We start from the raw sequence: 13,253 nt of genomic DNA on the forward strand, positions 1-13,253 counted from the left end.
TATATATAATTTATATATATATATTAGAAAATAAAACGATATCTATTTTATATACACATATAAAAAATTATTGAGGTCAGATGATGGTGTCACGAATATTGCGTTAGTCTATAGCAAAATACTATAATTTATATAGCTAATAACTTCATTTAATATGATTAAATTATATTTCCAATGCATTTTATTCATTAATTATAATTATTTTTATAAAAGCTTAATTATTATTCTCGATTATTTCAGATTATTACGCGCTTGACGATTCTAGAAGTGATGAAGAAGATGAAACTCGCGAGCTTATCCGCATCATCTTTTGTATAAACTGCATTCTAGGCGGGAAATTATTTAATTTTGATTTTATTCCAAAATGGCCACTCAAAATGGTCAAATTATGCATATTTTTTTAATGCGAATTTGTAGGCGGAATGGTATCCAAAAGTATCCATCCTCCTATGATCTAGCTGATGCGGTGGTCAATTTGTCTTTATAACTTATAAAATTAAATGTTCTATGTTATATAATTAAGATTTTAAGCTTATTTTACGAGTTATAATTTAGTTATGAGCAATATCACATAATTTATGTGAGAATAGCTCTTAAAATCTTCCTTAAACGCCATTAAATTCGCGTGAATGCAAATAATAGGAGCGAAACAGAATTTAATTTCCAGCTTTAACGATATAAACGAAATAATAGAATAGAACCTCCAATAACGGACACTTCTAATCTTTTGATGAACAAAATTTCGTACAAAATAACTTGTAAACAACAGCCACCTCAGAATAATAACCATCTCTTTACGTTTCTGCCAGTGGCCATTGTTCAGAGGTTTGACCATATAAAAGTTTTTAAAATTTAAGTTGTTTATGAGCAATTTGTGGCAATAAACCTGTCAAAATCTTCCATAAACACCATTAGTAAATTTTTATTTCCAAACGTTTTTAATTTAAAATCAGATTTTCACAATAAAAATTTACAAATACAGCACATAATTTGCTTCACCTCCCTTAACTGTATACCAATTACACAGTCGAACCTGCAATAAAGGCCACCTTTAAACAGTGACCATTTTTTACGAAGCTTTTAATAAAAAAAAGCGTACGAAATAAATTCCTAACAACGGCCGTGTATTTTATGTTCCTTCCAGTGGCCGTTGTTCTGAGGTTTAACTGCATTACAAAGCTTTAAAAGTGTTTAAAACAGTAAGAAAAGTAATTAATTAATTAATTATTATTAATTAATGAATTAAAATACAGTATAAAATTTTATTATTATTTTACTTTTATATAGAAATAATTTAAAATTAGATAATGATAATAAAGTCAAACCTCTAAACAACGACCACCGACGGGAAGACAAAAAAAGGCCATTGTTCGGAGGTTATTTTGTATGAGTTTCAGAAAAAGAATTGCCCGAGAAAATGGCCGCCGTTTAGAGGTGTCCGTCATCGGAGGTTCGATTGTAATATATTTATAAATCGGGACGAATTTAATGTATTTAAATAAAATTTTAAAAAAGTCAAATTAATAATAGCAAGTTTAAAAATCGAATTAAGTGCTAAACAAACAAGATTAGAGAATTTGTGTGATGTTTTTTGATTAATACAATAAACAAGCTGGAAAAATTAATTTACACACAACAAAATGTACAAGTATCGATTTTGTTAGTCATCCTTTTTATACATTAGAACGTGTGCATCGTCTTGGGAGGTGCTCAATATATATATATATATATACGAGTATATTTACCTATAGACTATATAAATTAAATAAAGACAAATTAACCAAACTAATATCCCCATTTAGACTCTTAAATCAGTTAATAAACTTTAATTAAACATATTTTAATGGGATGCTTAAATTATCAAGGGTTTTATTTATGTTTATTATTAAAATGTAAGTAAATATTTGAAAAAAACAATTTAAATATCGTTAAATTGTGTGGATATAACCCAATTTAGACTCTTAAATATATTTAATTGAAGTATATTAATTGATTTAAGAGTCTAAATTGGGGATAAATTAAATTATATGAAATTTTATAAATAATACAATTTAGTGTGAAGTAAATACTCCATTATGGATTGATTAGATCTGTTTAGAACAAACCGCAATTTCCTAAAGTAAAGTTGACAGTGTGAAATGTCAAGTGCGTTCAATCTGAAATTTTAGAAACAGGTGTTGCCATATGTTGCATGTCCTATTTTCTAACACATTTGGTATCTCCCATCCGGAAGAATTCGGATAACCATTTACTACTTATAACTTCATTTAAATATAATGACATTTATACCCAGATAATACAATTAAATGCATAATTAACAACACAAAATGGCATTAACTAAGAGAAATTAAAGCCCAAAACACTAAAAAATAACCTAATTTTTTAAATATTCTAAAAAAATTTAATCGTAATAAAAACCGTTATTAAATTAAATTAATTCCGTTTATGACAGGTTATTTTAACTGTTAAATAAAAAAAGACACATCTAACTTGGTATACGTCTGATTAAACAAGAGGAAACCAATTATATCTAATATTAGTTCGAATTTATTTTTATCTCTAGGTTATTTATACGGGGGATTTTTTTTAATTATTGTTTTAAGAGTTAACATTATAAATTTCACCCCCCTTTAAGGATTATTTTAGTGTTTTTTTTTACATACGAGTTAACGTGGAGCTTACCTTACACGCCTTGCAGGTAAGGCGCGGAATGTAGTTATCTGGATAAACATGATGTGTACTGAAAGTGGCATGATCAACAGCAGCCAATCGCCTGATTTCTTCCCATTTACTTTCACCGTAGGTAGTAGATACATACTGGCTTAAATTTTCTAGTATGAGTCCATACATTTCACTCGAAAATATGAAAGTAAATAATGATTATAAACTCCATAAACGAGTTTTGAAAGTTTCGACTTTCCCACAGCAGTTTTAGTTCTTGTCTGTCATGCGACAAGACTAGCTCCAGCATTATAGCCAGCCGGAAAACGTCGGTGAAGGGCACTAGCTAAAACCCTATTGGTGGGGTGACGTCAGGGTCACGTGGCCGAAAGTGGCCAATAAAAGAAACCGGTGACGTATCACGTACAGAACAAGAGAGAGAGAGACACACACAGAGAGAGGAAGCATGAAGTGTCATAGGAGAAACGTGTTTAACGTTGAATAACAAAAAAAAATTCTCGTGGAAATTCGGTCATTTTCGCGTAACTTTGTCTCATGCGTATGGTTTGGGTTCGATTAATTTTTTTCTGATTTTAAGCGATAGTACATAATATCGACCGGTAGTATGCAATGGAAACTGGTGTGCCTTCTTGTTCTAGGGCCGTTAGCCCCACAGTTTTATACCTTTATGCCTCTAGGCATACATTGTTGCATACCTGTAACGTGAAGAAGGGTTTTTCAAAGGCTTAACTGGTCTAAACACTTGAAAAATTTACATAGTTTAATCCTTGATATAATTGTAATTAAACAACACTTGGCACTCGATTTATAAATAAATCGTCACCTCGTAAATTATAAATCGATAGCAATTAGACAAAGTTTAATTATTTAAAAAAAATACAATAAAATTTAAATTATTTATATGATTTAACGCTTAATTATATTAAATTTATATTAATTATAAAATCTCTCCAGCATTTTTTTAATTTCTTTATTTATTTCTTAAGTGAATAATCAAAAGTTTTAATTAATTTTAATATTTAATAATTAACTAGTCCAAAAATATTATTAAAATTTTAAATTATTTTTTAAAAAATCTTAATTAAATTAAATTTTATTTTAATTTTTTTATGGATCATACGAGATGAGGAGGAGGATGAAGACCAAGAGATGAAGAGATGTTAAATGAGGATAAAAGTTAATAGATGATTAGGAAAATTTTTATATTAGAAAAAAAATATTAAAAATGTAATTTAAAATTATTTTATTTTTATATTATTTTAATTTTATAAAAATTTAAACAGTAGAATTCATTCATCAATTCTAGAATTGCGATGCTCTGATCTTACTCATTTCCTCTTTCGAAATCAGGCCCTTCCTATAAAATAATTCTTGCTAAACTAATTTCAATAAATAAATTTATTGTTTATTAATATAACATCATATGATTTAAAGTTATATTTTCTTATTAAAAACATATATAAGCAGATTTAAATTGAATTATAATTTTCTGAAGAAGATGCATTAATTGAGTACCATTTAATCGGATTTATTGTATATCAGATGAAAAAATACGTACTGTATTCATATATAAAATTTATATATAAAATAATGTTATTTTATGTTATACAAAATTTATTTTTATGTATGTTTGTATATTTATTATCTATGAAAGATCTTTGTTACTCTTCCTCGTTTGCATCCTTTCACTCTACAAGGCATGTAGGGATATAAAGGAGGAAGAATCTTTTATGTATATACAGTAAAACCTGTCTAAAACGGAATCCTGCCTAAACGGGAAAATTCTTATGAACACAGATTTTCTGTGTTAAAAAACCTGTTGAAAACGGAAACTTGCCAAACCGGACAAAAATATTTGATACCGTGGGAGTTCGGCTTACACAGGTTTAACTGTATAACAATTATGTATAAAATAATGTTACTTTATATTATACACACATTTTTTAATTTGTTTTTATTTATATTTTGTATTTATCATTTATTGCTTCTCTTCTTCATTTGTATCCTTTTACTCCACAAGGCACGGAGAATGAAAAGAAGGAAAAATTTTTATGTATATATAAAATTTATGTATATAATGATGTTATTTTATGTTATTCACATTTATTTTCGATTTATCTATATGTATATTTGTCTATTTATCATCTATCTTTGCTTCTCTTCCTCTTCAGCATCCATAAAATAGAGGGAGGTAAAGGGGTATTTAACCCAATAGTTTGATTGAATAATTAATTAATTATTAAATTTTAATAAATATTAATTTTATAAAAATTAATGACGAAATTAATTAATTATAAATTTGCTTATAATTTAATAATAAAATTAAGAAAATTGTTATTAATATTTAAATACATTAAATATTGAATACATTCTGCAGCATTATCAAAACATTAAAAAGCATTTTATCGTAATAATACGTTATATTTTTAAATTTTAAACTAATTTTATGCTTTTAATAAATAAACATATTAATTTAACATAAGTTTTTTCGTGTATATTTACATCATACATATTAATTTCTCTCATAGAGTGGGTCTTATAGGATTAAAACAGAATTTATCTACACGTTTAACCATTTAAAACTATGGATAAATAATGTGTTTATATAAAATTTTTAAAGATTTATTCATATATATTTATAAAATTTATGGGTTTATAACATTAATAAGTCATAAATAATTTTAACAACTGGAATTCTTATAAAGGCCTCAGAACCTTTTGAATGATACATTATTATCAGTTATACTATATTATATATAAAATACAGAGCCTACATCTATATAATATAATAACACTATTGCGTATGCCCGATGTTGTCCAGGCTTTTAACGGGTGTGTAATTGAGAGGTGATAAAAAAACAATAGCCTTAGTAACTAAAATATACATCTATTGTTCTCATTATTTACAAAATAACACAAAAAAAAAATTGCTGGGGATAAAATTAACAGGGAATGGGTTCCATAGTCTTAACATTGTACATTTGCCACTTTGCCACGCCTGAACCATTGCATCTTTCTGAAAACTCTCTTCAGTTGCATCATCTACAGAATAAGGGCTTTAATTTGATGCTTTAACTATATTTTTATCCCCAACCGTTTACTCAAACTAAGTCGAACAAACTGAAATCCTCTTTCAATCAATGTGTAGAATATATAATATACTATACTATATTACAGAGCCTACATCATTATCACTTATAAAATTATACTGTAAATTATTTTAAATTAAACTTTAGATAAATATTCTACAATTTTTCATTACATAAATTTATTTTAAAATAATGTAAATAAATATTAAATTTATAAGCTTAGAAATGATATTATATTTTTAATTTTATATTAATAAAATATAAAAAATCATGTAAAGTATCATTTATTAACTGTCAAAATGGAGAAAAATAATAAAAAAATAAGATATAAATTCGTATATTTTTTAAAAATGAAATTAAATTTTTGTTTACTTCCTTGATTTATTACTTGAATATAAACGGTGTATTACTAGAAAACGTTATTAAGTGATGCGAAAAAATTATTGCACAGAAAAATTTATTAAATAATAAAATATAATTAAAATAATAAAACAATATTTTAAGCACATTATAAAAATAAGCAAAAAATATTATAAATATCTCATAAACATCCCAAGTAAGTAAAGATGAGGATAAAGATCCAAAGTAAAGATGCTGCATGATGAAGATGAACTTGAAAATTTATATTATTATTTATACAGCTTAGAATATAAAATAATATAACAAAATAAAATATTCCTGTTAAAATTATAAATTAAATAAATAACTAAACATTTATTTAACTTATAATTTTAACAGGAATGTTTTATATTCAATATATATAACAAATAATTATATTAATTTCATCCTTATCTTGCAGCATCTTGAGATGTTTATGAAATATTCAATTATTCATATTATATATAAAATAAATAAATATAGTGCTTTATATTAATTTTTAAAAATTAATTAAATAAAATTCCTGTAAATTAACGTATAAATAATTCAAATATTTTATGGAAATTATATAATAATATAGATAATTAAGGATGATGCAGGATAAGAATAAAACTAAGTTACGTTATAAATTCTAAATTTTAGTTAATATCTTGGTTAAAGTAGAATTAAATAACTAAATAATCTGAATATATCGAATAATTAAAGATATTTGGGATGAATAAAGATACTGTAAATTATTTTGGATCAATTTTACTAATTATCTAACACAAGTAAAGTGCTAGAATGACGTTTTATATTATATAATACTGTTTTACTGTACTCAATTAAAACAAAATTAATATACAGTAAAACCTGTGTAAGCCGGAATCGCACGGTACCGAATATATTTTCCGGTTTGGCAAGTTTCCATTTTATGCAGGTTCTACTAGGACAGGTTGTACTGTAAATAAATGTTAACATATACAAAAAACTTTGTAATATAATTCGAAACACTTTTTTATTCCTTAAAACAAAACAATTATTCTGAATAATCTGAATATTTCTTAAACATCAAGATGCTATAAAGTATTCAGGATAAATTTTACTATTTAAATACATTATTTAAATTGTTTTTAACATAGTTTAAAGAGTTTTATATTTTAAAATATTTATAAAATTAATTAGAGCAATTACTGTATAATATAAATAATTCATTATAGTTATGCAGTAAAACCTGTGTAAACCGGACTGGCACCGAATATTTTTTCGATTTGGTTAAGTTTCCGTTTTAAACAGGTTTTTTTAACATAGGAAATCGCTTCATTTCGAAGAAATTTTCTGTTTAGGCAGGTTTTCGTTTTATTAACGTTCCGTTTTATTGTATAAATATTGTATTTACAGTATAAATTTGATATTATATTAAATACTATATTATTAAATTAAATACAGTTTAAATAATTCAATATTATATTAGAAACTTACATTTTTATGTGAGAAAAATTAAATTTAGGAATGTCTTTAGCAGTATTATAACATGAAGAATGACCTCTCTTGAGACCTGCCTTATCTTTAATAGTAAAATTTGGATTTTGTGGTTATGAGAACAATACCAAAAGCGAAAAGTGGCGCCAGAATTCCAAACACACCTCTTAATTCTTTGCGTTATTTTCCTATTTTAGACATCAATTGATAAGGGAATATTGATTGTTCTCATTAAAGAATTTTTAAGCTAAAATGACTGATGAGATACGACAATTTAACATGAAAAGTGTGCTAAAACAATTGAAATTTTAGAGTTTTCGCAGAGAGGAAATTCGAGCCAGGGATTTAATTTCGTATAAAATATAGAAAATTTGTTAACTGTGATGTCTTTATACAAAAATTTATATAAAATTTGATACCCTTTCTCAGCAGAAAAGTCCTTCGCTAAAAACTAAAGTGAAGTATCTTGTGTCTCCAAAAAACCAATTGCGATCAAGGTCATTAGTAATTAACATTAAATAAAAATTTAAATTTATATTTTATTAAATGTAATTTGAAAACAATTCCTTTCTTTTCTTTTATCCAAATAGAATATTAAATATCAAAGGGAATAAGAAAAAAACTTTTATATATAATTTTTTTTTATTTTCCTTATAGTAAATATGTGTAAACAGTAATATAATTAATGTAAAAAATTAATTTATAAATATAAAAATTGATAAAATTGCTCTTGAATTTATCAAGAAAGTTTACATTAGAATATTATATCTAATATAATTAGTAAATATTAGAGGCAATTATTTATTTTTTAGAGCTTGAAATATTCTTTGATACGAAGGATTCGTCACAGATTTATAAACTTTTTTCCTCACATTTTCGAGTTTTGTTTATTATTTACAGTAAAACCGTTCAAGACGGAACCTGAATAAAACAAATACCTGTCTAAAAGGATAAAAAAAAACTTTAAAAAACGAGGCGATTTTCCATACTTAAATAGGAAAAAAACCTGCCAAACCGGAAAAGATATCTGACTTGCATGATTCCGTTTTGCACAGGTTTTTACTGTACAAAGTAGAACCTGTCAAATGCGGAAACCTGCCTAAACGGAAAAAATTCTTCGCAACGGAGGTTTTTTTTTTTAATATTCCGTTCATAACGGAAACATGCCAAATCGGAAAAAATATTCGATACTGCACGATTCCGTCTTATACAGGTTTCACTGTATATTATTTACAATTAGTAAACGTCCTAGAACAACAGATTTCCTCTCCCGGATGAACATAAAATCCCAAACCGACAATAAAGAAAAACACTAAGAACAAACATACAAACATACAAACATTTATATTTTTACGCTTATTATTAAGATAAATTTTTACTTTTTTTATTAAATAATTTGTATTATATTTTTAATAATTATCCATCATCTGCAATTTCATTCTCGACCCAAATTCTATTAGATAAAATCTTCTACAAGAGAATTACCCTGGTTATTCTGATATTAAATTGAAACTTTATGGTAGTTCCTTTGCTTCCTGATGGATTTAACTCGACTTTATTTAATGTAAACTTGATTAATTTTAGAGAAAACGAAGAATAATTTAATAGTAAATTAATTACTATTAAATTTTTTCCTGTATGAAGATAATTCTAAGCTACTTGTATACAAAGTTACTCTAAGTACAAATTTCAACGAATAATATAGAAGATTAACATGAAAATAATATTTAAAAAAAACAATATAAAATAATAATACACATACAGGATAGCCCAAAAGTTAGTTAACTATTGTAAGGTTTAACTTGCTGGCTTATTAGAAATCGTTCAAAATAAGGAAATTCTTGTTTGTATGGCATGTAAAAATCGCTGTTAACTAACTTTTGGGCTACAGTACAAATCATTTAAACAAGTAGGGTCTTATTTTAACTAATTTCTAATAAAACAATTGAATAAGCCAGCAGTTTAATCTTTACAACGGTTAACTGAATTTTGGACCACCCTATTTACTAATTTAATATGACTTTTTTAAAATTATGAACTCTTTCCATAATCGAATTATTAAATTTTTTTTAAAAAATTTATTATTAAATAAATTTATGTTTTATTTTAAATCAATTTTCTATATAATAAAAAATTCGTTTAAAGTGCCAAGTTTATTAATTTTAAGTATTATAAATTAAATTATATGTTAAATTTTTATATACCTTTCACTCTCTTTTATTTAATTATAAAGCACAAACAATGGTCACCATTAAAAAACGGCCATTTTTGTGTTCTCGTCTATGACCGTTGTTCACAGGTTTTACTGTACTAATATTATTATATAATATATACATAAAAACTATATATTTATGAATTTATTAATATAGTATTTTATGTCTATTAGGCATTATTTGTAAATTAATAATATATATAGTTTTATAAATAAATTTTACAGTAAAACCTGTCTTAAACGGAACGCGAATATTTTGTTTTATACAGGGTTATGTTTTTATTAATACAGAAAAGTTTTACAACTTATATTTCAAAAATGCTTAAATTCCGCATTACTCGGGTCATTTATGTTATGGAATTGATGCCTCCCCAAAAAACACCTTTCGTTTTCGCGTTAGACAGGTTTTTGCTTCGTAGAGGATCTGTTTTAGACAGATTCTACTGTATTATTTATCTTATTAATCTCAGATATAAAGTTTTAATTTAATAAACTAATAACATACAGAATATAATCTATATACATATTATTTTAAATAATTTTAAGACATATTTTATAATAAATATTAAATAATTCTTTAATACAAAACTGAAAAATCTATTGTACATACAGGTTATCAGGATTCTAAAGTTTTAGATATATTTGGAATGCTTAGATATGATTAGAAGTAACTTAATAGTAAATGTTGACTTTAATTATTTTCTAATTTTATACGATATAATATTATCTCTAACTGAAAGTCAAGACGGGCAGACAGACAGTCCCACAGATAGGGAAACCTGTGGAGGAGATAGCGCTGTGTGAACCTCACAGCAGAACACTGAAGATTTGTAATGTAAATAATCATTCAATATTTTAAATTTTATGAAATATTTATTTATTTTCAAGTGAAAGTTTTACAAAATAAAAATAAAATAATATTATATTAAGGTATATATATCTTCATAACTTCAATATTATCATTATGGGGCCTATCCCATACATGACACTCATTATGAAATTTCTATAAAATTTCATAATTTCTTGTCCTCAAGATTGGAATAAAATTTGAAGATTTTCAAGTGTATATGTAAATGTAACTATGTTTGCCTGGCACGAGCTTTTGAGAGTGGTATTGGCGAGGTTGGGATGGAAGAGGAAGATAAGAACAATGGTCTTAGTAAATAAAATGTTCATTTATTGACCCGAGTATTTAAAATAATGAAATTGCAAAACACAAAAAATAAGGGGTGTTCAGGAATGGACCGCACAATATTTTCTCTAAGGTGTCGAAGAATATTCATGCCAAATTTGGTGCAGATACGTTGAACGATTTAGAACCTCTTACCTGACAAACATACATAATGAGTTATGAGGAGGTGGACTATAGGGATGCTTAGGGGTGGGGATCACAGAGTATTTTCTCTAAGGTGTCGAAGAATATTTATGCTAAAATTGGTGCAGATACATTGAACTGTATAGAACCTTTTACACAGCAAACATACGTACAGTACATATTATGACTTTTATATATATAAATATAAAAAAAGAAAAAAGAAATTAAGATAATTATTTATTAATTTTAACATATTAATTTATAATTTCTCTAATTATCTTTATTTTCCTAATATCAAAAAGATTTATGAATATTTATTCTTGAAACAGAAACTAGTTCAGGTAACATATTCCTCTACTTCCAGAAAACAAATTTCCATGAAGAAATACGAAAGTTTGTTTATATTTCTGAAAACTCTAAGAAAAATACTGAAGAAATTAAAATGTTTCATAGAAAACAAATTCAATAAGTAACCCACGTAAATCATAATAAAGTATCATATCGCTTTAAGTGTTTGTTTATATGACTTTAACACAAATTTGTTAGAATAAATTATTTTACGTGTAAACAACAATTAAATAACTAATCATTACACATAAAAAACACATATTAATTGTTTTAGAGTAGATATCAAGTGTGTGTTAGGGGCCTTACGACACAGAGGAGAAACGAGGAGATGAGATGTAATTCTTTAGTGACAAAAGAGGTCCTATGTAGACCGCTTGGCACCAAAAGATTCATTTATACCTGATAACATTACATTAGCCGGAAATGGTTCAGATTACAAGACAATTTAATATCAGTTTGTATTTTTTATTGATAATTTAACAATGATTTCGTTGAATGAAGGGATTTTAAAGTGGGTCGTAAATGCAAAGAGGCTTCTACTTCAAACAATTAGTCAATTAGTTCTTAGAAAATTAATGCCGATATTTACAGTTCCTATTACTATCTCATTTGTGTTTAGAAAATTAATTACAATTAGATTATTTAATTAATATTCGTTCGATTAGAAAATGTTGTATTGGTAGTTAACACTCCTCCACTAAAAATTTAATTTAATTTTTACTACAAAACTACATTTTATCTTAAAAAAATACATTAAGTAAATCCCAGAGTCGTCATCTAGGTAATTAGCACTTTAACATAATTAAGGTTTATAATTAAATCTATAAGATAATTCTTTAAACTTTGTTAACTACAGCAGGATATCCAGATAATATAGAATATATATAATTAATTTTATACATTTCTCATTCCCCATCCTCTCTTCTTCTCCTCACCCTAAACTCTAAAGTAGGCTCTAACCCTAATAATAATATTAATAATAATACAATGCTAATATATGTAGCTATTTTATATAAATTTATTTATATAAACTTTTGTTACAGCCTAGTTAAGGTCTAAGCTAAAGGAAAAAAAAAAGAGAATGAGGGGGTGGAAAAGAGATAAGAAAGAGGAGATATTGTCCTACTAGATATAAAATAAGAATTTTTACTTTTAAAATCATTTAACCGATAAAATAATTATATTTATAAGAGTTATCAATTGCAAATTTAATTGAAGAGAACGTCGATTCATGAGGAAGAATAGGGGAAAGTAGTCAAGTGAGAGGAAAGAAAATTAAAAAAAAAAAAGTCTTAGGAAATTCATTATTTTTTATGAGCTGGAAAAATCATCTTGTAGAAATATGATGCCAGTAGGGTGCTGCACAGAAACTCAAAATAAAGATTTAAAGTTATTGAAGAAATCGGTTTGTTATGTCAAAAAAGAAATCATAAACTATAAAATAAATATTATTTCTATATAATAATAGTTATATTATTATATAACTATCATCAGATAATACTCTAAATATAATATTTAATATTGTTAAACATTTATAAATGAATTTTTAAGTTATTTTTTAATAAATAAACATTACTGCTCTTCAATTTTACACTTGGATCACAGCATATACAGTAAAACATGTGTAAAACAGACTTGGCACGATATTGAATAATTTTACCCATTTAGCCAGATTTCCGTTTTATTAAGGTTCCGTTTCGAATGGGTTTTACTGTCAATATATAACAATTATGAGATAATACATGTGGAACAATAGTATTACTAGGTC

The 13,253-nt window shown here is 25.6% G+C and overlaps 1 protein-coding gene across 1 annotated transcript in view; it reads right to left on the minus strand.

Moving 5' to 3' along the window:
• Positions 1-2,850, minus strand: part of LOC111628206 (soluble guanylate cyclase 88E-like) — a 41,513-nt gene extending 38,663 nt beyond the window's left edge. The window contains exon 1 of the mRNA XM_023371946.1: positions 2,683-2,850. Within this exon, the coding sequence (XP_023227714.1) occupies positions 2,683-2,850 (168 nt within the window). The remainder of the gene's footprint in view (positions 1-2,682) is intronic.
• Positions 2,851-13,253: the final 10,403 nt, after the last annotated feature.

Source organism: Centruroides sculpturatus, unplaced genomic scaffold (assembly GCF_000671375.1).
Source record: "Centruroides sculpturatus isolate CEXI.00-Female unplaced genomic scaffold, Cexi_2.0 scaffold505, whole genome shotgun sequence".
NCBI lineage: Eukaryota > Metazoa > Arthropoda > Arachnida > Scorpiones > Buthidae > Centruroides > Centruroides sculpturatus.